Source organism: Grampus griseus (genome assembly GCF_964374135.1).
Source record: "Grampus griseus genome assembly, chromosome: 20".
Taxonomy (NCBI): domain Eukaryota; kingdom Metazoa; phylum Chordata; class Mammalia; order Artiodactyla; family Delphinidae; genus Grampus; species Grampus griseus.
The window spans coordinates 21,492,999-21,511,842 of NC_139014.1; the positions used below are offsets into that span (position 1 = coordinate 21,492,999).

The following is an 18,844-nucleotide window of genomic DNA, read 5'->3' on the forward strand; positions in this document are numbered from 1 at the left end:
GCCGTTTAGAAATTCCGGGAGGCCCAGGCTGATCCACGCTGGGGCTTCGCTAGGGAGGCCCCGAGTGGAGCTCCGAGGGGGACGCCGCGGTGCGTCGCCATGGCAACCGAACCGCCGGGCTAGGCCCAGGACCAATTGTAACTCGAAATAGCCGCAGCGTTTTAACTCACTACTCCAGAAATCAGGGGAGGAGCCAACCCGAGGCGACCAAAGTGAAACCACAGATCCCGCGATATCACGGCCGCAACCTGCGAAGCTGCACGTGACGCCACCGCCACGCAGCGCGACAGCGAGTATTAAACGTCATGGTACCGCGACGCAGTCGCTCTAATACAACGCTCTCCCGGAAGTGGTCTCTGGATCGGGCAGTGAAAGTGGTAGCCAGTCGTCCCCGGGATCAGATCTCCGGAGGTCGTAGCTGAACTCTTTCTCTGCGTTTCGCCTCGATCCTTCCTGAGTCTTCCAGGCTCTCCACCATCATGGGGGGCGGAGACCTGGTAAGTGAGGGAGCCCAGGGCTGGGGCAAGACTGAGGCCGGAGACCGACTGAGGCTGGGGACGGAAATTGGTGGGGGTGGCAGTGGGTATTCTTGCAACGCAGCCGTTGGGGACAGGGAGCTGTAGCACTGGACAGGGGACGGATAACTAAGGCCATGAGGGACCGGGCGGAGACTTGGGAAGATATGTGAGGTGGGTCGCCAAGGAGGGGAGATGGTGTTTGTTGACAGGGAGCTCTTCTGGCTGGAAATTCTGGGAAGACTCGGGGGCGGTTGGAACCATGGCTAGGAAAGGAGGCAGGTATGGAGGACGTGTCACTTTGTTTTGTATATCTTGTCTTGGGATACATCTCCTTTCCTCAGCTAGGAGTTCAGTCATGTCCTGGGCTGTAGTAGGGGTGATTTGTGCCCCCGTTCTCCTCGTCCCTGAGCCATGTCCTGGGGTCACGGAAGATCTTCCTCATGTTCACTTTTCTGACTTCCACTCCTTCTTCAGTGCTGCATTCTGATCTGTAGTGGCAGAGCTTTCTTCTGAATTCATAGCACTTAATATAAGTTATGTGGCTATTTCTCTTAAACTGTATAGTTCATTTGTAGGGGGCTAAGCCTCCGAATTGGGCAAATGTACCCATAAGAGCATGGTGCAAGATCAGAAAAATGCTAATCTCCTGAAAGTGTAGCTAATTGAATCAGCAAATAGATTCGTTTAGCCACCTGTCCAGTAGCTATATTAGAGTTTGTCAGGTGTTATCAGTTAGAATGAGTTCCAAGATACCATCAAGGTTCTTCTGACTTACTGTCTTCAAGTAGCTGCATTTAGGGATAGGAAAGCTCTAATCCAGAGTTTCTCAACCTCAGTGCTATTGACATTTTGGGCTGGAGATAATTCTTTGTTGTGTGTGTGGTCCTGTGCATGTAGCAGCATCCCTGGCCTCTAGCCAGTAGCACCTTTCTCCTTCAGTTGTGACAACCAAAACTGTCTACAGACATTGCCAAATGTTCCCTGGGAGGCAAAATCACCCATATTGAAGGCGAGAGACGAGGACCATTAGGACAAGGTGGAGGGTTGGGGAGGAAGGGAGGAAGGACTGAACAACCTGATGAGGGGAAAGGGAGTACAAGAAGAGAGAGAGAAAAGGAAGCCCTCATTAAAAAAAAAAAAAATTATTTTGGCCACACTGAGCAGCATGTAGGATCTTAGTTCCCTGACCAGGCATTGAACCCTGCTCCCTACAGTGGGAGCACGGAGTCCTAACCACTGGACCACCAGGCAGTTCCCTCATTTAGGTTTCTTAACTGGTCTCCTGGTTTTCAATCCTGATCCTCTCCAATCCATTCTTTACATGCTAGGCTGGTCATGCGTCCCACCTGCATATGAATGTTTAGTGTTTTCTGCTGTCAACAGGATAAAATCCAATCCCTTAACATGGCTTATAAGGCCCTTAATCTGTTGCTTTCTTAGTTGGCTTCATCTTGAGCCCCTTCCCATCAGCTTGCTCTCCTATCTCCAGCCATGCTGAATTATTTGTTCTTTCTCACCACTGGGCCGGCAGTTGTGTGTGCTGTTACCTCTGTGTGGAAAGCTACCCCACTCCTTCCCGCTTCCTGCATCACTGGGCTAATTTATAATTATCCTTGGATGTCACTTCCTCCAGGAAACCTTTCCTGGTTGGGAAGCTGAACCAAAGCAGTGGCTCATGGGGAGGAGGGAGAGGAGAAGCATTCCTTGAGGGTGAGGAGGAAGATCAGAACCAGGGGGAGATTCTTGGGAAGGAAGGTTGAAAGAGGTACTAGGTGGGGTTGTAAACCATGCAAGTTTAAGGCACGTTAAGTGGACTCAAGGAAAAGAAGGCTGTGTTCATAAGAATGAACGTCCAGTGCCAAAGGCACTTGAATTCTTTTGCCTTTCAGAGTCTATACTTTCCTGCTTCTCTACCCCATTCCTCCTGTATTGTCATCACCAACCCTCACTTCAGGCATGGCCAGTAGAAGTCAGACTCACACATTTAAGGATAGAAGTATTTGAAGGGAATCTCGGAGGGGCCTGTTTTATCCTGAAGCTTTATGTACTTGAACAACCTCTCTCCCACCCCACCATGTGTGAGATTTTTGGGTGCCAACCTTGCCATTGTTAAAGACGTCTTGCCCTTACATGCCTGCCTTGGCATGAATATAGGGGTGGGAAAGGGAGGGCCAGTTATACTCACCACCCACCCACTGCCCGCATTGTTTTCTCCCTCCTTTCATTTACCTCAGAATCTGAAGAAGAGCTGGCACCCGCAGACCCTCCGCAATGTGGAGAAAGTGTGGAAAGCTGAGCAGAAGCATGAGGCTGAGCGGAAAAAGATTGAGGAGCTTCAGCGCGAGCTGCGGGAGGAGAGGGCCCGGGAGGAGATGCAGCGCTACGCGGAGGACGTTGGAGCTGTCAAGTACGTGAGGAGCTGGAGCGATTTGGCCTGGGGGTGTCTTGGTGTGTGGGGAATTGCAGAACTGCCTGCAGGTGCATCGTCCAGTTGTTGCATAATAGCTGGTTAAGAGCGTGAGTTTGGAATCAGACTGGCCTGGGTTCTGAGGCTGGCATGGCATGGACTAGCCTAGCTGTGTAACTGGGAGCAAGTTTGGGAGCCTTGGTTACCTTGGTAGAACCGGGGGAATGAGAGTACCCAACTCCTAAGGTTTGTTGAGGATCAAATGAGATGACATGTAAAGGGCTTAGTGTAGACCAAGTTCGTGGTAGATGATTGCCAAACACCTGTGGCTGAGGATGATTGCCTATACCCTGCTTCTCAGTACGTGTTGAGGCCTCAGTCCTGCTTTTGTTTATTTATGGATTGCAGGCTCATTTTAGGGAGGCAGAGAGGTCCCGTGGAAGGAGGTAGATGGTGTGTCTGTCAGTAAAAGCTGTGTGAATGTGGACAGTCTCATTCGATATTCCCTGACTTCAGTTTCCTCTTGTATAATATAGGATAGGAGTAACAGACAATAATTACTCTACCCATCTCATAAGAGGGGATGGGAATAAATGTGTTCTGAGAAAAATTAAAAGCATAAAATATGCAGTGCAGGTTTCCCGGAACCTGGGATTCTAATCTGGGGTGTGAGGATAGACAGTGGGAATGTTCTTCTTTACTGATTTCTGTAATTTAATAAGGCGAGATCAGCTCCGGGTCCAGCCGGGGCTCTTGACCGGGAAGTGGCCGCGCAGTGGGGAGGGTGCTCTCAAGCGGAGGTTCCACGGCCCAGGGAGGGCAAAAGCAAAGTCTAACTTGTTCTCAGAGGGAGGTTTCTTGAGCCAGGGAGGTGGTCTATGGTGGCGCTAATGGAGTTAGCACTGGATAGAAGCTAGGTGTTGTGAGAGCGCCCCAATTTTTTTTTTTTAAAGCCGATCCAAATTTCCATCTCTATTTTCTTTACTCTTTCTTGTTTCTAAATGTTCAATGTACTTTTTCTGCAGCTAATGAAAAGTGAAGGTCTTCAAATGTCATGTTTGAGAGTACAGGTAGTATTCAGTGGAAATTGGGAGTCGTCAATATGTTTTTTTTTATCCCAAGAACATAAAACAATCTGTACATACATATTTTTTGTAAATCTTAAATGTAAGAAAATATAGTTAAAAATCACCTGCTTTAAAATCAAATGTAAAATTATTCTTTGGGAATTGTTTTTTTAAAACAGTGAAAAGCAATGAGTAGTGAATATACTAAAGCTATTTATAATCTCTGACTTATTTTAATATACCTGAAATTTTGTTTCTGGTAAGAGCTATTGCTTTCTTGTTTGACTTCCTGATTAAGTTTCAGTAAAATCTGCATATAATAACAACAAACTGTATTCTGTATGAAAAAAACAAATCCGAGAAAACCCACGTCTTCACTGCAACGATCACCAATAAATCGGTATTTTTTAATTTAAAAAAAATATGCAGTGCATTCCTAAATCAGAATTGAATAAAAACTCCAGATAGACTAAAATTGACTTATCTGTACTATCCCTTGTTCATATCCTAGTGGGCAAGTCTCCAGGGTGACATGTGACATACTTCCCCTGTTGGATATACAGGGCTTTTCCTTAGTAATTTCATGACAGGAGGATTTGTGACATTCAGAGGCATGTGTGTGTGTGAGAGAGAGAGAGACTTAGTTTCAGTTCGTGGAAATGGCATTATGGAATTTAGGCAGGATAACAATTACATTCTTTCTTTTTGTTTGTTTGTTTATTTTATTTATTTTTTATATAGCATGTTCTTATTAGTTACCTATTTTATACATATTAGTGTATACATGTCAATCCTGATCTCCCAGTTCACCCCCCCCGCCATTTCCCCCGCTTGGTGTCCATACATTTGTTTTCTAAATCTGTGTGTCTATTTCTGCCTTGCAAACCGGTTCAACTGTACCATGTTTCTAGATTCCATATATATGTGTTAATATACGATATTTGTTTTTCTCTTTCTGATTTACTTTTACTTCACTCTGTAGGACAGTCTCTAGATCCATCCACATCTCTACAAATGACCCATTTTCGTTCCTTTTTATGGCTGAGTAATATTCCATTGTATATATGTATACATTCTTTCAGGATTGGCAGAAGGCCATTCTGACTTAAGTATAAAATTTGAAATGTTTTAAAATAAATGGAGTCTTGGAGTTTTTAAAGTACAGCACAATATATTTAGGGCATTAATATATAAAATGAGGTAAAATGAAATTTTATAAGTTTTTTTTAACCATAGATACACATTAAATTATTTTACTTTATATACTTTGTATAAATTATATTCTTTATAATTTAAACTGAATAAATTTCACACATTTGAATTAATTCCTGGGCAGCTTATATGACATTTTTATATGTGAGTTTTGAGATTTTTTGAACGCTTGATTTTAAAACAAATATCAATTTTAGACGGAATAGCCATTAGTTATAAGAGTTTACTTTCCCACTAACCATAAGTAAAAAATTATTTTGAAATTTTTATTCAGCCAAGCATTACATATTCTGTGCCTGATACGTCAGAAATTCGGGCTTTGCAGAGTCTAATTAATGAGGTCAGAGTATAGATGAGCAGCTTCAGAGCCGGGAGTCAGTGTATATCCTGTTGCTGACCCTCATGCTCTCTTGTCTGTTGGGAATGGGAGGAAGGTGATTTTATATTCTTTTGATTTTTTTGCCCCCTCACATATTCTCCAATGTTATGAAACTCAAAGGTTAGCACGTAGGTCCCTTTTTTTGGTCTTTACTTGCAGATGTATTTAGACGATCTGCTTGTCCAGCTGACTGATTTGTGTAGTTCTTTGCATAGTGTCGTGCTTTTCATTTATCCAATACAACCCTTTGCTATTTAACAATTCACTTGTATGGTTCAGATAATCTTTTCTGTGTTTATTATACAGCTCTCTTAGAACAAAGAAGAAACCTCAATATGCATGTTATCCTTGATCTCCATCCAAATCCCTCTTTGCAGTAGAATGTTGTTTAAGTATTTACTGATAATATTAGAAAATTGTGTTTTCTTTACCAGCATTTTTCAACGCTTGCACTTTAGGGTGTCCTTGGAAGATTAGATAAATGAAGATGGGAGTGATTCCCACCCAAGCAGACTCTCTAAGATTAGCAGCGGGGGTCTGGGGCGAGGGCATCTGGATACTTTAAGAGCTCCCCGGGTGATCCTCATGGGCAGCCTCAATTGAGAACCTGTTCTATATCCTTAGTGATAGCAACAGCAAAAATCTATACACCATTTCGTTTTTATATGACTTTTACCCCAAATGTTCTCTCATTTAAAAACTCAGAGAGAGGGTCTCACTTTAAAAATGTTGAGAAATGGCAGTTACTAGCTCCATTTTAGACGTGAGGATATGGAAGTGCACAGAAGTAACTTGCATGTTTACCCACCTGGGTAGTGGCGGAACCAGGTCAAGTCCAGTGGCCCTGGATCTCAGCGATACATGTTCTCTTACTGGAGGGCCTGAGCAGGACTGATATTAGTTGAGTCCTTTTAAGAGTAGCTGTAGCCCTGAAAATACTGCTTTATAGAAGTATCTGTCTTCATTTTATCTATCCTTTCTTCTGGATACGTCTTGCTCCTTTGCCTGCATATTCCTGGCCCTCCTACCTCTTCATACTGTCTCTTCTTTTTTATTCACTTGCTTAGCTTCTTTTCCCTCATCCAGTAACTGCTCCTGCTTCCCAAGGCTCACTGTTCTTCTCCCTTCACTCCTGTGGTACCAGTGTCTGCTGCATGCTGACGACTCCCACGTTTATCCCACACAAACTCTTGTACCTCTGTATATTCAGGCAGTTCTTTTTTTTTTTTTTTAATTCAGGCAGTTCTGCTTCAAGTGTCCCACAGTTACCCATCACATACTTAGCTCTCAGCAGCACTGTTCAGTAATTAGTTGACCTCTGTGCCTCATCTGGTAGCCTGTGAGCAACTCAGCTGCCTGAATCTTTGTCATCTTTCTGACCTTCTTGCTCTGCCTGGCACATAGGAAATGTGCCGAGTCGATGTTTACAAATGAATAAACAAATATTTATTTCCAGTTTCCCCATCTGCATTCGTGTCAGGCATGCATAGACATGATCCCTTGAGCCATCTTTGACAAGTCCTTTTAGGATCCCCCCCTACTCGATCACTGAGACCTGCTTTTCATTCAAAAAGTACTGCCAGTTCCAGACCCATTGCCCATGAATTGTCAAACACTGAACATATTAGGCAACTGTCTGGGATTCATTCCAGCCATCTAGGAGTTTAAAAAAACCTGGTGGGAGATACAAAACACATACATAGAGAATAAAAAGACTAGCTAGTGGGAACATCAGTGATTATCCCCAGGGTAAGAAGACATGACAGAACTACAGGGTAGGTTATGGGATAGGAGGGGCAAAGAAATTATGAAGTACATATTTTATCTCAATACATTTATGTTTCTTCTGCCAGTTGATGAGTTGCCCTTGAAGTAAAACAAAGACAAAACAAAACAGACTAGCTAGTGTTTATTTAGTACTTACTTTGTGGCATGCACTCTTCTGAACACCTTAAAAATTCATTGACTTATTTAATCCCCAACAACCGTATGAGGCAGGTACTCTTTTATCCCCATTTTACAGGTGAGGACACCAGTGCTCAGATGAGTTGCTTGGCTTTAGAGCCGGGATTCAAATCCATGTTGCCTGACTCCAGAGCTTGTGCTCTTAACCATTATGTTATACTGCCTTTCAGGAAAATGAGCTTGCCAGAATATTCTAGTCACCACTGATCTTCTTGCTTAGACCTCTTTAAGCTCTTATGTAGTCTGCCTTTCACAGTCAGTTCCCTCCAACCCCCAGGAGTTTTTTATTGTTTGAATAACAGAACACACAAAACCAGGCAGAGAAGTCTCCAAGGAAATGATGGTTGTGTTTCACTGTTATTTGTCCCTTGGTTCTTCATCTTCTAAGCACTTATTACAGTTTCTTTTAAGGCTGTTAGACATGTATTTTGATTATAAATACAGTCCAACTGTGAATAAATAACTGTATTGTCTTTTTACACCCATCCCCCATGTTCCTTTAAATAGAAAAAAGTGCTCAATATCTCTTAATAGCCTATTTGGCCATGGTTGTCCCACCTGTGATTTAAAAATACATTGTATCTTGATTTTCCAAAATCCTTCTTGAATTACAGCTTATTCTGTTAAAGAAATTCTGGGAAAGAAGTCATTGATATTGTTGATAGTCTCCAAAAGGTGAGGGTGGTAACTGAGTTGAAGGCACCTGGGAGGGATCTTCAGCAAACCGAGGACCATTGGGAAACTACACAGAGGCAGATCTTGTCAGTAAGATACCAGCTCCTCCAATTAACCCTAGGAGAATGCCACCAGTCACAGCTGACCCAACAACTGTGGCCACTGGTCCCTTTTGGCTGCCAGTGTGACTCCTGTGAAGGCTGCACTTGTGACAGAATTCCAGAGGTCTTTCTAACATGCACCATCCAGCAGAGAATCATGGAAAACAGACCTCCCCAAACTGCAAAGCCACCTCCCAACTGTGGAGGCCTGCTTTTTTTTTTTTTTTTTTTTTTTTGGCGGTATGCAGACCTCTCACTGATGTGGCCTCTCCCGTTGCGGCCTCTCCCGTTGCGGAGCACAGGCTCCAGACGTGCAAGCTCAGTGGCCATGGCTCACGGGCCTAGCCGCTCCGCGGCATGTGGGATCTTCCCGGACTGGGGCACGAACCCGTGTCCCCTGCATCGGCAGGCGTACTCTCAACCACTGCGCCACTAGAGAAGCCCGGAGGCCTGGTTTTAATAGCTGTCAAACTCCCACGTAGTCTCTGGTTTACTCCCACTGGAGAATGGTGAAAACCTTTAATTGCATAAAAGACACTACTACCTGTGGTACCCATCATAAAGGCCCCACCACAGTCTTCCACATAGTTCTCCGGGGCACGGCTCTCACTCTTGCTCCTCCATCTTGACCCCAGTGGTGTGAGTGAGGTTGGGTAAGCTGGGTGGAGCCTGACCCCTGTGGCCCACAATCAATTCTTCTTTTTTTTTTAATAAATTTATTTATTTATAGCTGCACTGAGTCTTTGTTGCTGCACTCAGGCTTTCTCCAGTTGCGTTGAGCAGGGGTTACTCTTCGTTGTGGTGCATGGGCCTCTCATTGTGGAGGCTTCTCCCGTTGGGAAGCACAGGCTCCAGCCACGCGGGCTTCAGCAGTTGTGGCACACGGGCTCAGTTGCTCCGCAGCATGTGGGATCTTCCTGGACCAGGGCTCAAACCCGTGTCCCCTGCATTGGCAGGCAGATTCTTAACCACTGCACCACCAGGGAAGCCCCACAATCAATTCTTAATCATAGACTATAGTGTTTCTCAAGCCAATCCTTATAGTAGGAAAAGAAATCTGAAGGGTTAGACCCTCTATTATTGGTTTAAATTATTTTTATTAAAAATATATGCAAAGATATAACTAGGAAGGTATTATTTATGCTCATAGTTGTTATATAATCTTAAACAAAAATAAATATACAAAATTTAAAAGTCATAGTCAAAAACCATTGCACCTAATGTTATAGATAATATTGTTTCGATGAACCTACTTTGCTACTTGTAGTGTGAATGTGATATTGGCTGCTCCAACACATGCTCTTATGAATGAATTCAGCACACCTTTACTGTCTGTTGTGTGAAGGCTCAATTTTCTCACCACTTTTTTTCTCTTAGAACCACAGGAAAATATTTGGCATGATACTGTGACATAATTTGGCTTCCCTCTTTTGGCTTGAAAGCATAACTTGTTATTGCTGGTCTTTTCTCATTATCCCCTCGAATGTAGTATATTACCACTGGTGCCAAGGTGACAATAAGCACCAAAACACACAGTAAACACAACTGCATATGTGGTCACTGAAATCGTTTTGGTGATGAGCTGATCCAGAACATGCATGTTAGCTCTTTCAGATTATCCTCGAAATGAAAGCACAACATAAAGACTTTGTAAAGGAGACTTGAGAAACCCTGAGCAGAAGATCCATGCCGCAGGCTGAGGAACTTTTTTTTCCTCAGAAATTGCTTTAGGTGTGTGGAAATGATCTCTCTCCTAAAATGTAAACTCCATGACAGCAATTACCGTTTCTTCCCAAGTGCCCCATGGAGTGTGGTGTTTAGCCCTTGCTAAGGGGCCTGTAGAATGAGTCCAGTTCTGACCAGCTGTGCCTTTTTTTTTTTTTAAAGTTTGGCCACGCCTTGAGGCCTGCAGGATCCTTGTTCCCTGACCAGCAGTGATCAAACCTGCACCCTTGGCAGTGAGAGCATGGAGTCCTAACCACTGGGCCGCCAGGGGATTCCCCCAGCTGTGCTTATCTATCCCTCATGTTCAGGTTTTGTGTGTAGGTTTGAGAAGTCTACATTTTCTTTGACTGTATTTTTTTTTTTCCTTCAACTAGGAAAAAGGAAGAAAAATTGGACTGGATGTACCAGGGTCCTGGTGGGATGGTGAACCGTGATGAGTACTTGCTGGGGCGTCCCATTGACAAATACGTTTTTGAGAAGATGGAGGAGAAGGAGGCAGGCTGTTCTTCTGAGACAGGACTCCTCCCAGGCTCTATCTTTGCCCCATCAGGTGCCAATTCCCTTCTTGACATGGCCAGCAAAATCCGGGAGGATCCGCTCTTCATCATCAGGTACTGATGAGCGGCTGAGAAGGGGGTTTTTATTACAGAGATGCTTAGCAGAGATGTTATCTCACCTCTCGCTTTGCAGTTGGTTTCCTGTTGGCTTTTGTCTGCCATGTAAAAGGATTTGTCTCCATTTGGGCTTCTGATGTTGAAAAGGAGGCTCTATTAAGGGTGCCTGAACTAGGCTGTTTGGGAAGAGATTGGTAAATGTACCAGGCCAGACCAAATTTATTCATTTACCTTTGGCGCTTAAACAAAAATAAGAGGTAGAAGCAAGGTGAGAAAGACTGGCAGCTTCTTAGAAATTGGGGGATATGTGTAGAGTTGGCTGGGGGGTTGAATAGGCCTTTTCCCCTCCCCTCTACCCCTCCCTTTTGTTTGTTTTTTGCAGCAGAACCCTTTGAAAAGAAACTTTAGAATTTTATTTAACCCTAATATGTAACAGATCAAGTAGAGTTGCATTTTGGGTGTTAAATGAAATCATGTGGTGCGTTTTTTTTGTTTTTGTTTTTAATTTTCATTATTTTATTTCAAGTGTGTAAGGTTGAACATTAAAAAATGTTTATTTCTTATTTACATTTCTTTTGAAAATTCTTTTAAAGTTATCTATATATTACAGATATATATTTATATGTAAATATTTTCTCCCATTTTGTTAGCGTCTTAATTAATTAATTGTAGTAAAATATACATAACATAAAATTTACCAACTTAACTTTTTTTTTCTTTTTTTTTCAAGTTCCTTAAACTCACCAGCGTACAAATGTGAGCAGGCACTCTTCCCACACTCACATTGTATCATGAGTACACGTTTGGGTTTTTTTTAATAAATTTATTTATTTTTGGCTGCATTGGGTCTTCACTGCTGCACATGGGCTTTCTCTAGTTGTGGCGAGCGGGGGCTACTCTTCATTGCGGTGTGCGTGCTTTTCATTGCGGTGGCTTCTTTTGTTTCGAAGCACAGGCCCTAGAGCGCATGGGTTTCAGTAGTTGTGCCGCGTGGGCTCAGTAGTTGTGGCTCGTGGGGTCTAGAGCACAGGCTCAGTAGTTGTGGTGCACAGGCTTAGTTGCTCCGTGGCATGTGGCATCTTCCTGGACCAGGGCTCGAACCCATGTCACCTGCATTGGCAGGCAGATTCTTAACCACTGCGCCGCCACGGAAGTCCCATTTTAACTATTTTTAAGTGTACATTTCAGTGGCAGTAAGTATATTCACAGCATTGTGCAACCATCACCACTACCTATCCTTCTCCAGAACTTTTTCATCTTCACAACTGAAACCTTATACTCATTAAACAGTAAGTCCCCATTCTCTCCAGCTCCTGGCAGCCACTTCTACTTTCTGTCCCTATGAATGTAACTACTGTAGTTACCCATATAAGTGGAATCATATGGTATTTGTCCTTTTGTGACTGACCTATTTCACTCAGCATAATGTCATCAAGGTTCATTTGTGTTACAGCATGTGTCAGAATTTCCTTCTTTTTAAAAACTGTGGTAAAATACACATGACATAAAATTTACCATTTTAACCATTTTAAGTATATATATAGTTCAGTAGTAAGGGTATCCAAATTGTTGTGCAACCAGTCTCCAGAAGTTTTTCATCTTGCATAACTGAAAATCTGTATCCATTAAGCAACAACTCTTCATTTCCTTTTCCCCCCAGCCCCTGGGAACAACTATTGTACTTTACATTTCTATGAGTCGGACTATTCTGAACCTCATAAAAGTTGAAATCTTTCAATATTTGTTTTTTTGTGACTGGCTTATTTTACTTAGCATAATGCCCTCAAGGTTCATGCATGTTGTAGCATGTATCAAAATTTCCTTCCTTTTTAAGGCTGAATAATATTCCGTTGCATGTGTATACCACATTTTTTAATCCATTCATCTGTCGTGCACATTTGGGTTATTTCCACCTTTTGGTTATTGTGAATAATGCTACTATGAACATTGGTGTACAAATATTGTGCATATTATTTTATAAACTCCTTTTTATCACCTAGTCATATATATGGGACATTTTTCTGTGTTGCTGACTATACTTCTGTCACATCATTTTTAGTATCTATATTGTATGGATATACCATAATTTATTTATTTATTTTAAAACATTTTTTTTGACACCTTCCCTTTCTTTTTTTTTGTTTTGTTTTTTAAATTTTTTATTTATTTATTTTTGGTTGCATCAGGTCTTAGTTGCGACACGCAGGATCTTTCATTGTGGTGCGTGGGCTCTCTAGCTGTGGTGTGTGGGCTTAGTTGCCCCAGCATGTGGGATCTTAGTTCCCTGACCAGTGATTGAACCTGCATCCCCTGCATTGGAAGGCGGATTCTTAACCACTGGCCCACCAGGGAAGTCTCTACCATAATTTATTAATATTCTCCTGTTGGATCCCTAACTTGTTTCCAAGTTTTCATTGTTATAACATGAACACCTTTTTAGTGACCTTCCTTGATTATATCCTTTCAGTAACAAATTCTTGAGGAAGCATTTGTAAGACTAAAGAGTTTGTGAGTATGTACAGGCTGTGATAAATGTTGCCGAATTGTCCTCCGGGAAGGTTGACCAGTTTACCCTCCTATGAACCCTATGTGAGAGTAAGACTTCTTGAAAGAGGTATCCATTCTGTTTATTTCCCAGGGGTTATCATGCTAAACAGTGGAGGTAGTATTGAAATGTTGCATACGTTTGATACACAAGATGACATACATTTACTTGACCAGCTGGGAAGCCCTGAGCATGAAGCTTAATAAGCAACAGACCAAACTCACTTTCTTGCACAACAGGGAACCAGTGTGAACTTTCCCCACAATAGTCAATCCCTTATGCAGATTTGGGAAAGATTTCTGGCTTCCACAGAATCATGCAGATTGCACCATGGGGCCTGTCTGCCTGCACTGAGAAAAAAGATTGCTGTATAGAATTATGGAGAGTAGAATGAATGGTTTAATCCCCTTTTCTGAAAGAAAGAATCATGATTTTTATAACTTCTCTTTAGGAAGAAAGAAGAAGAGAAAAAAAGAGAGGTATTGAATAATCCTGTGAAAATGAAGAAAATCAAAGAATTGGTAAGTAGTACATCAAATAAGCATCAAGAGCTACTTAACATGAAAACTCCTCTCCATTTACTCTTACGAGAGGGAAAGCAGCATGGCTTTAAACATTTTTGTCTTTTAGAGACCTTCTCCTGGTGATTTTGTGCAATCTTAACATATAAAGCTTAATTATGCTTGATTTTTCTCTTTTATGTCTTTTGGTTGGAAAAACAGCATGTTATATCATTCTTCCAGAAAAAGAGGGGTATTGGGTTATGCCTGTGGAAAGCATGATCATGCAGTGTGTTCAGGAGATCAGGTGGTATCAAGCCTTTAGGCCCATTCATCACTCATGTGACATATTATGTGATTGTTCCTTGGATTAGTTGGTAAGGGAAATTTAAAGATTGATCTTGTGGTCCCTGATTACTGTCAGCAGAGTTGCAGTCTTTTGACAAATGGGAATTCCTAAGCAGTGGTTCTGGGGACTGTTTCAAAACACAGATTCCCAGCCCCACCCACCAGAGAGTCTGTTCAGTAGTCTAGGGGTGTTTGTGCACAACCAGGGTCCAGACCCTCCACTCTTGTCGACAGGGGACGTCTGATCATGTCCTGGACCCCTGTAGACCCTGAGGCCTGGAGGCAGGTAGTTTACCATGACCCTGTCCCCTCAGAGGGACTAACAGGGGTCCCAGTAATCTTGCGCGGTTATGTTCTGGACATTTTCTAGTTGCAAATGAGTCTGGAAAAAAAGGAGAAGAAGAAAAAGAAGGAGAAGAAAAAGAAGCACAAGAAACATAAGCACAGAAGCTCAGGCAGCGATCGTTGCAGCAGCGAGGATGAGCACGGCCGGGAGAGGTGAGTGTGTGGAACGGCGTCCTGCACCTTGATTCACTCACTCATTCATTCCACAGATACGAACTGAATACCTGCTCCGGGCCAGGAGCCACCAGGTTCTGGGGGTTCAGTGGAGAACACTTGCACACCGGCCCTCTGCCCCCAGAGCTGGCCAGCTAGCACTTGAGTTCCTGGAGGAGTTGGCGAAACCCCCAGGGGAGCTGGCTGTAGCTGTGTCAGTCTTAGGTCAGACGTCCTGGATATGACTTTCATCTCAGCTCTTGATTCCTGCAAGACTTACGTGGGTTTTATGGAGGCTTTTTTTTTTTTTTCCCAAATGCATTAATGGGCCCATCTGGACCTGTTCTGTGTGTCTCCTTTGCGGGAGCCGCCAGCGCTGTCTCTGCTGACTCACTCGTAGTCCCTAGAATAGCAGCACGAGGTGAGAGGAGAATGTGCTCGGGCGCTGGGGCTGAAAAGCAAGGCCCACGGTTTTTCTCAGTAAAAACATGACTGTGCTGATACATCTTCCCGCAAAGATAGAGAAACACACTCCCATGTGAGAGCCGGGAGGTGGGAGAGGTCACGTTTGAAACAGGAAGCACGTCTCAGCACAAGAGCTGTAAACTGGACCTTTAGGCATTTTCTTTTTCAATGAATATGTGTTTTAATCTCTTAGATCTCAAAAGAAGATGGCAAATTCTTCCCCTGTTTTGTCCAAAGTCCCTGGATATGGCTTACAGGTAAGGATATGGGCTTCTCAAAGGGAGTGACTGTGGGACTGGAACGTGCCAACCTGGGTACCTTTTTGGACACAGAGCATATTTAGCAGCCAATCAGACGTGCGGAAAGAAGGGAGTTTGGGCAGCACAGACTGGAGAACAGGCCCATTCCTTATCCCTGAGCCTCTGACTATGGCTGAGGGCCCTCTGAGCAGAGAGGCTAAACTACCAGTGGGCATTTAGGCATTCCGTACATCCCTCTGCATATAATTTACATGAAATGCGTACATGTTAAGGGTTGATGACTTTTTGATTAATGTACATCCCTCTGGATTCCTTTTTTCCCCTGAGTATGTTTAACCTGAGGTCCTGTCCTCCGTATTCTGCCTCCTGCTCCTCCTTCGGCTGTAGCAAAGAGCCAAGCCAATTTAGGTGGTTGGGTGATACATCCTTTTAGGGCGTTCTGAGGATAACTTTCCTAAGTTTATACAGCTCTCAGTGATAACTGTGTGATGGGATCGGTATACCCAGTTGGCTCCTTACAGAACCTCAGTGCTTACTCATTTTCTTGTTTCACTGCATCTTCTCCTGAGCTGCTAGATTTTCCTATGAATAACTTTTCTTCCTTTCCTTGATGATATAGGTCAGGAACTCTGACCATAGCCAGGGACTGCAGGGTCCTCTGACAGCTGAGCAAAAGCGAGTGCGTGGGTCGAAGAATTACTCCAGGTCCAGAAGCTCCTCTCCCTCACCTCCCAGACATGGCAACAAGAAGAGCACCAGAGAAGCAGGGTCTCGGGACAGGAGGTCTCGATCCCCGGGCAGAAGGTCACGGTCCCCAAGGCCAAGCAAACCGTGAGTATGGGAATTCAGCGGGAAATAACCTGTGTATGTGGGGGCCTGGTTACAGCTGGTATTTGCTTTTAGCGATGTCTGTTCATCAGCTCTTCCAAATGTCTTTGCTTTGTTATTATCTTTACTTTTTTTTTTAATGTAAAGCTCAGACCCCTAGAACTACATATTTATATATGTGGAATCTCTAGAGTGAGATTAATATCAAATCTTATGTATCCTTATGCCTTTGTTTTTCTTCCACTTCTTCCCTCTATTTTCTTCAATTTGGATTATAGTTCTAAAACTGTTAGCTTTTCTTCCATCATTTGAGGGACATGATACAAGCCACTGTATTGAAAAAGCTCTTCTCCTCTCTGCCCTCTGTGTCTGTTACAGGCACAACTCTAAGGTAAATAGGAGAGACAGAGGCCGAAGTAAGAGCCTATCACCTAAAAAAGACATCTACCAAAGGCGGCATGGTCATGGGTACACCAGGTGAGTCAAGAGCCCAGTAGGTTAACTTCAGACTTTCAGGCCTGAGTCTTGGAATGGCTCAGACCAGGGCAAGTGGATAATCTATATCACCTTTTTTGCCCACCCCTCTTTTATTCATCTTGGTCAACTTTTAACCATCTGCCCTGCCCCCAACCCCATGCGAGTCACATTGAAAGGACAAAGTAAATAGTTTTGAACTATTGAACTAATGACCAATTCACTAAGTGATTGTCTCTCAACACCTGTAAACATGTTATTCTCACAGAGATTTCTACAGGAAGCTTTTCTTAAGAGTGTGCTCCTTTCTTGAGGCATCAGCTGAAAGGGAAGCAGGAAGGTGGTCTCCTTGAGGGCAGACACCCTAAGATAAACTCTGTGTTTGAGTTGGGTGTGGTTTGGGTCAGACAGAACATGGGTGTGCAGTCATGGGACCTGAGGGGAGTTGGCTGTGCCCATGAAAGGCTGTCCCTAGGGGTCTCGATTGCTCTTAGAAGTTTAGATGAGGGAATTCCCTCGCAGTCCAGTGGTTACGACTCGGCGCTTTCACTGCCGTGGGCTCCAGTTCAATCCCTGGTCAAGGAACGAAGATCTCATAAAAAAAAAAAAGTTTAGTTGACTTGGGCAACTTTTGTGTATTTCCTTTAACTGCCTCCCCCAGTTGGCTGCACATTAGAATCACCTGGAAAGCTTAAAGAAAAACCAAAATCCTAATCAATCCCTTGTTGCACCCCAGCCCTATTACATCACAATCTCTGGGGATGGGCCCAGACATCAGTATTTTTAAAGCATCCCAGTAGTTCCAGTGCACAACCAGCACTGAGAACCACTGAGAGTTCCTAACAACCTCTTTTATTCAGTATGCTGTTAGAAGAGAGGCAAACCCTAAAGTCCCTTTTAACTTTTAATTGCCTGGTTCCCTAAGTTTAAGGTTTCATTTTCACTGGCAACTTTCCAAAATACCCATGTACCTATTTCCCTGCCTTCCCAGAGAGGGAGGGTATATTATGCATAATTTAATCTTTTATTGGTGACACTGGGTCAGTTCTTCTGCTGTAATTCATGCTGTTCTTAGGGATGGATGCTCATGAGTGTTTTTTTTTTTTTGATGTATTTTAAGGCTCTTGGTCAGCGCAAGGTCTGCTTTTTCAGATCCCGCTTTGTTTTTCTGTCTCTTTTGCCATCTGCCATCACTTAAATTTGTCTCACTTTGTCAGCCTTTCTTATCGCCCTTAGAATCTTTGTTGAATTTTGTGGTTTAAAATGAGTTAGAATAAACAACAAGGTCCTACTGTATAGGACCAATAGACCAATACTTCAATAAAGTTTTTTTTTTAAATAAATCTATTTATTATTTTTGGCTACGTTGAGTCTTCGATGCTGTGTGCGGGCTTTCTCTAGTTGCAGCTAGTAGGGGCTACTCTTCATTACGGTGTGCGGACTTCTCATTGCGGTGACTTCTCTTGTTGCGGAGCACGGGCTTTAGGCATGTGGGCTTCAGTAGTTGTGGCACTTGGGCTCAGTAGTTGCGGCTCACGGTCTCCAGAGCTCAGGCTCAGTAGTTGTGGCACATGGGCTTAGTTGCTCCGCGGCATGTGGGATCTTCCCGGACCAAGGCTTGAACCTGTGTCCCCTACATTGGCAGGCAGATTCCTAACCACCATGCCACCAGGGAAGTCCCAGTAAAATTTTTAAAAATAAATAAATAAATAAAGTGAGTTAGAGCCCTCAAGACTTTTGTCTTCCAGGAATGGAAACACAGAAACTTGAAAGCGTGGATTCTATGATATCTCTTTGTTTTGGTTTGGTGTTCCAGGGAGTTGAACACCAAAGATGTAACCAAGATGGTGCTGAATTAAGACAAAAGAAAAGTTATGGCTGTGAAACCTTTCTTAGCACTAGTTCCACTGTTTCTCAGATTGAGAGTCACTGGATATTTCCTCAAGGGCCTGAGAGTTCTGTAAGGATTTAAAATTTTTTGAGTTATCTTTTGTATGTATGTTTTGTTTTAATTAGTGATCTAAAACAACTTTTTGTCAGCTGAAGGATGAAGCTTTTCTTTAGCAGTGAGGCTCTCAATTTAAAGCGATTTTTACAGACTAAGACTTTTTTTTTTCTCTTAAGTTTTTCTTTGGGGGACTGAGGGATTCCACATTATTTTTCCATTGCTTTCAGTGCTTCCTAAATTTCTTACAGTCAACACAGCACTTTTAAAAAAAATTATTCAAGTATAGTTGATTTGCAATGTTGTATTAATTTCTGC

General features: G+C 43.1%; 1 protein-coding gene and 1 pseudogene across 4 annotated transcripts in view; one reads left to right on the forward strand and one right to left on the reverse strand.

The window, feature by feature from the left end:
- Positions 1-350: 350 nt before the first annotated feature.
- Positions 351-18,844, forward strand: part of CWC25 (CWC25 spliceosome associated protein homolog) — a 33,166-nt gene continuing 14,672 nt past the window's right edge. For 2 of the 3 annotated variants that reach the window (XM_082679869.1, XM_082679870.1), the window contains exons 1-8: positions 351-497; positions 2,753-2,925; positions 10,424-10,660; positions 13,660-13,729; positions 14,427-14,554; positions 15,213-15,276; positions 15,899-16,110; positions 16,486-16,584. In XM_082679869.1, the coding sequence (XP_082535995.1) occupies positions 480-497; positions 2,753-2,925; positions 10,424-10,660; positions 13,660-13,729; positions 14,427-14,554; positions 15,213-15,276; positions 15,899-16,110; positions 16,486-16,584 (1,001 nt within the window). In that variant the 5' untranslated portion in view covers positions 351-479. The remainder of the gene's footprint in view (positions 498-2,752; positions 2,926-10,423; positions 10,661-13,659; positions 13,730-14,426; positions 14,555-15,212; positions 15,277-15,898; positions 16,111-16,485; positions 16,585-18,844) is intronic. The other variant, XM_082679871.1, reaches the window with a different exon arrangement.
- LOC309838172 (mitochondrial import inner membrane translocase subunit Tim17-A-like) lies at positions 8,195-8,881 on the reverse strand (annotated as a pseudogene). The gene is made up of 2 exons: positions 8,775-8,881; positions 8,195-8,532 (listed from the first exon to the last, which is right to left on the reverse strand). The product of its transcript is annotated as a mitochondrial import inner membrane translocase subunit Tim17-A-like (transcript).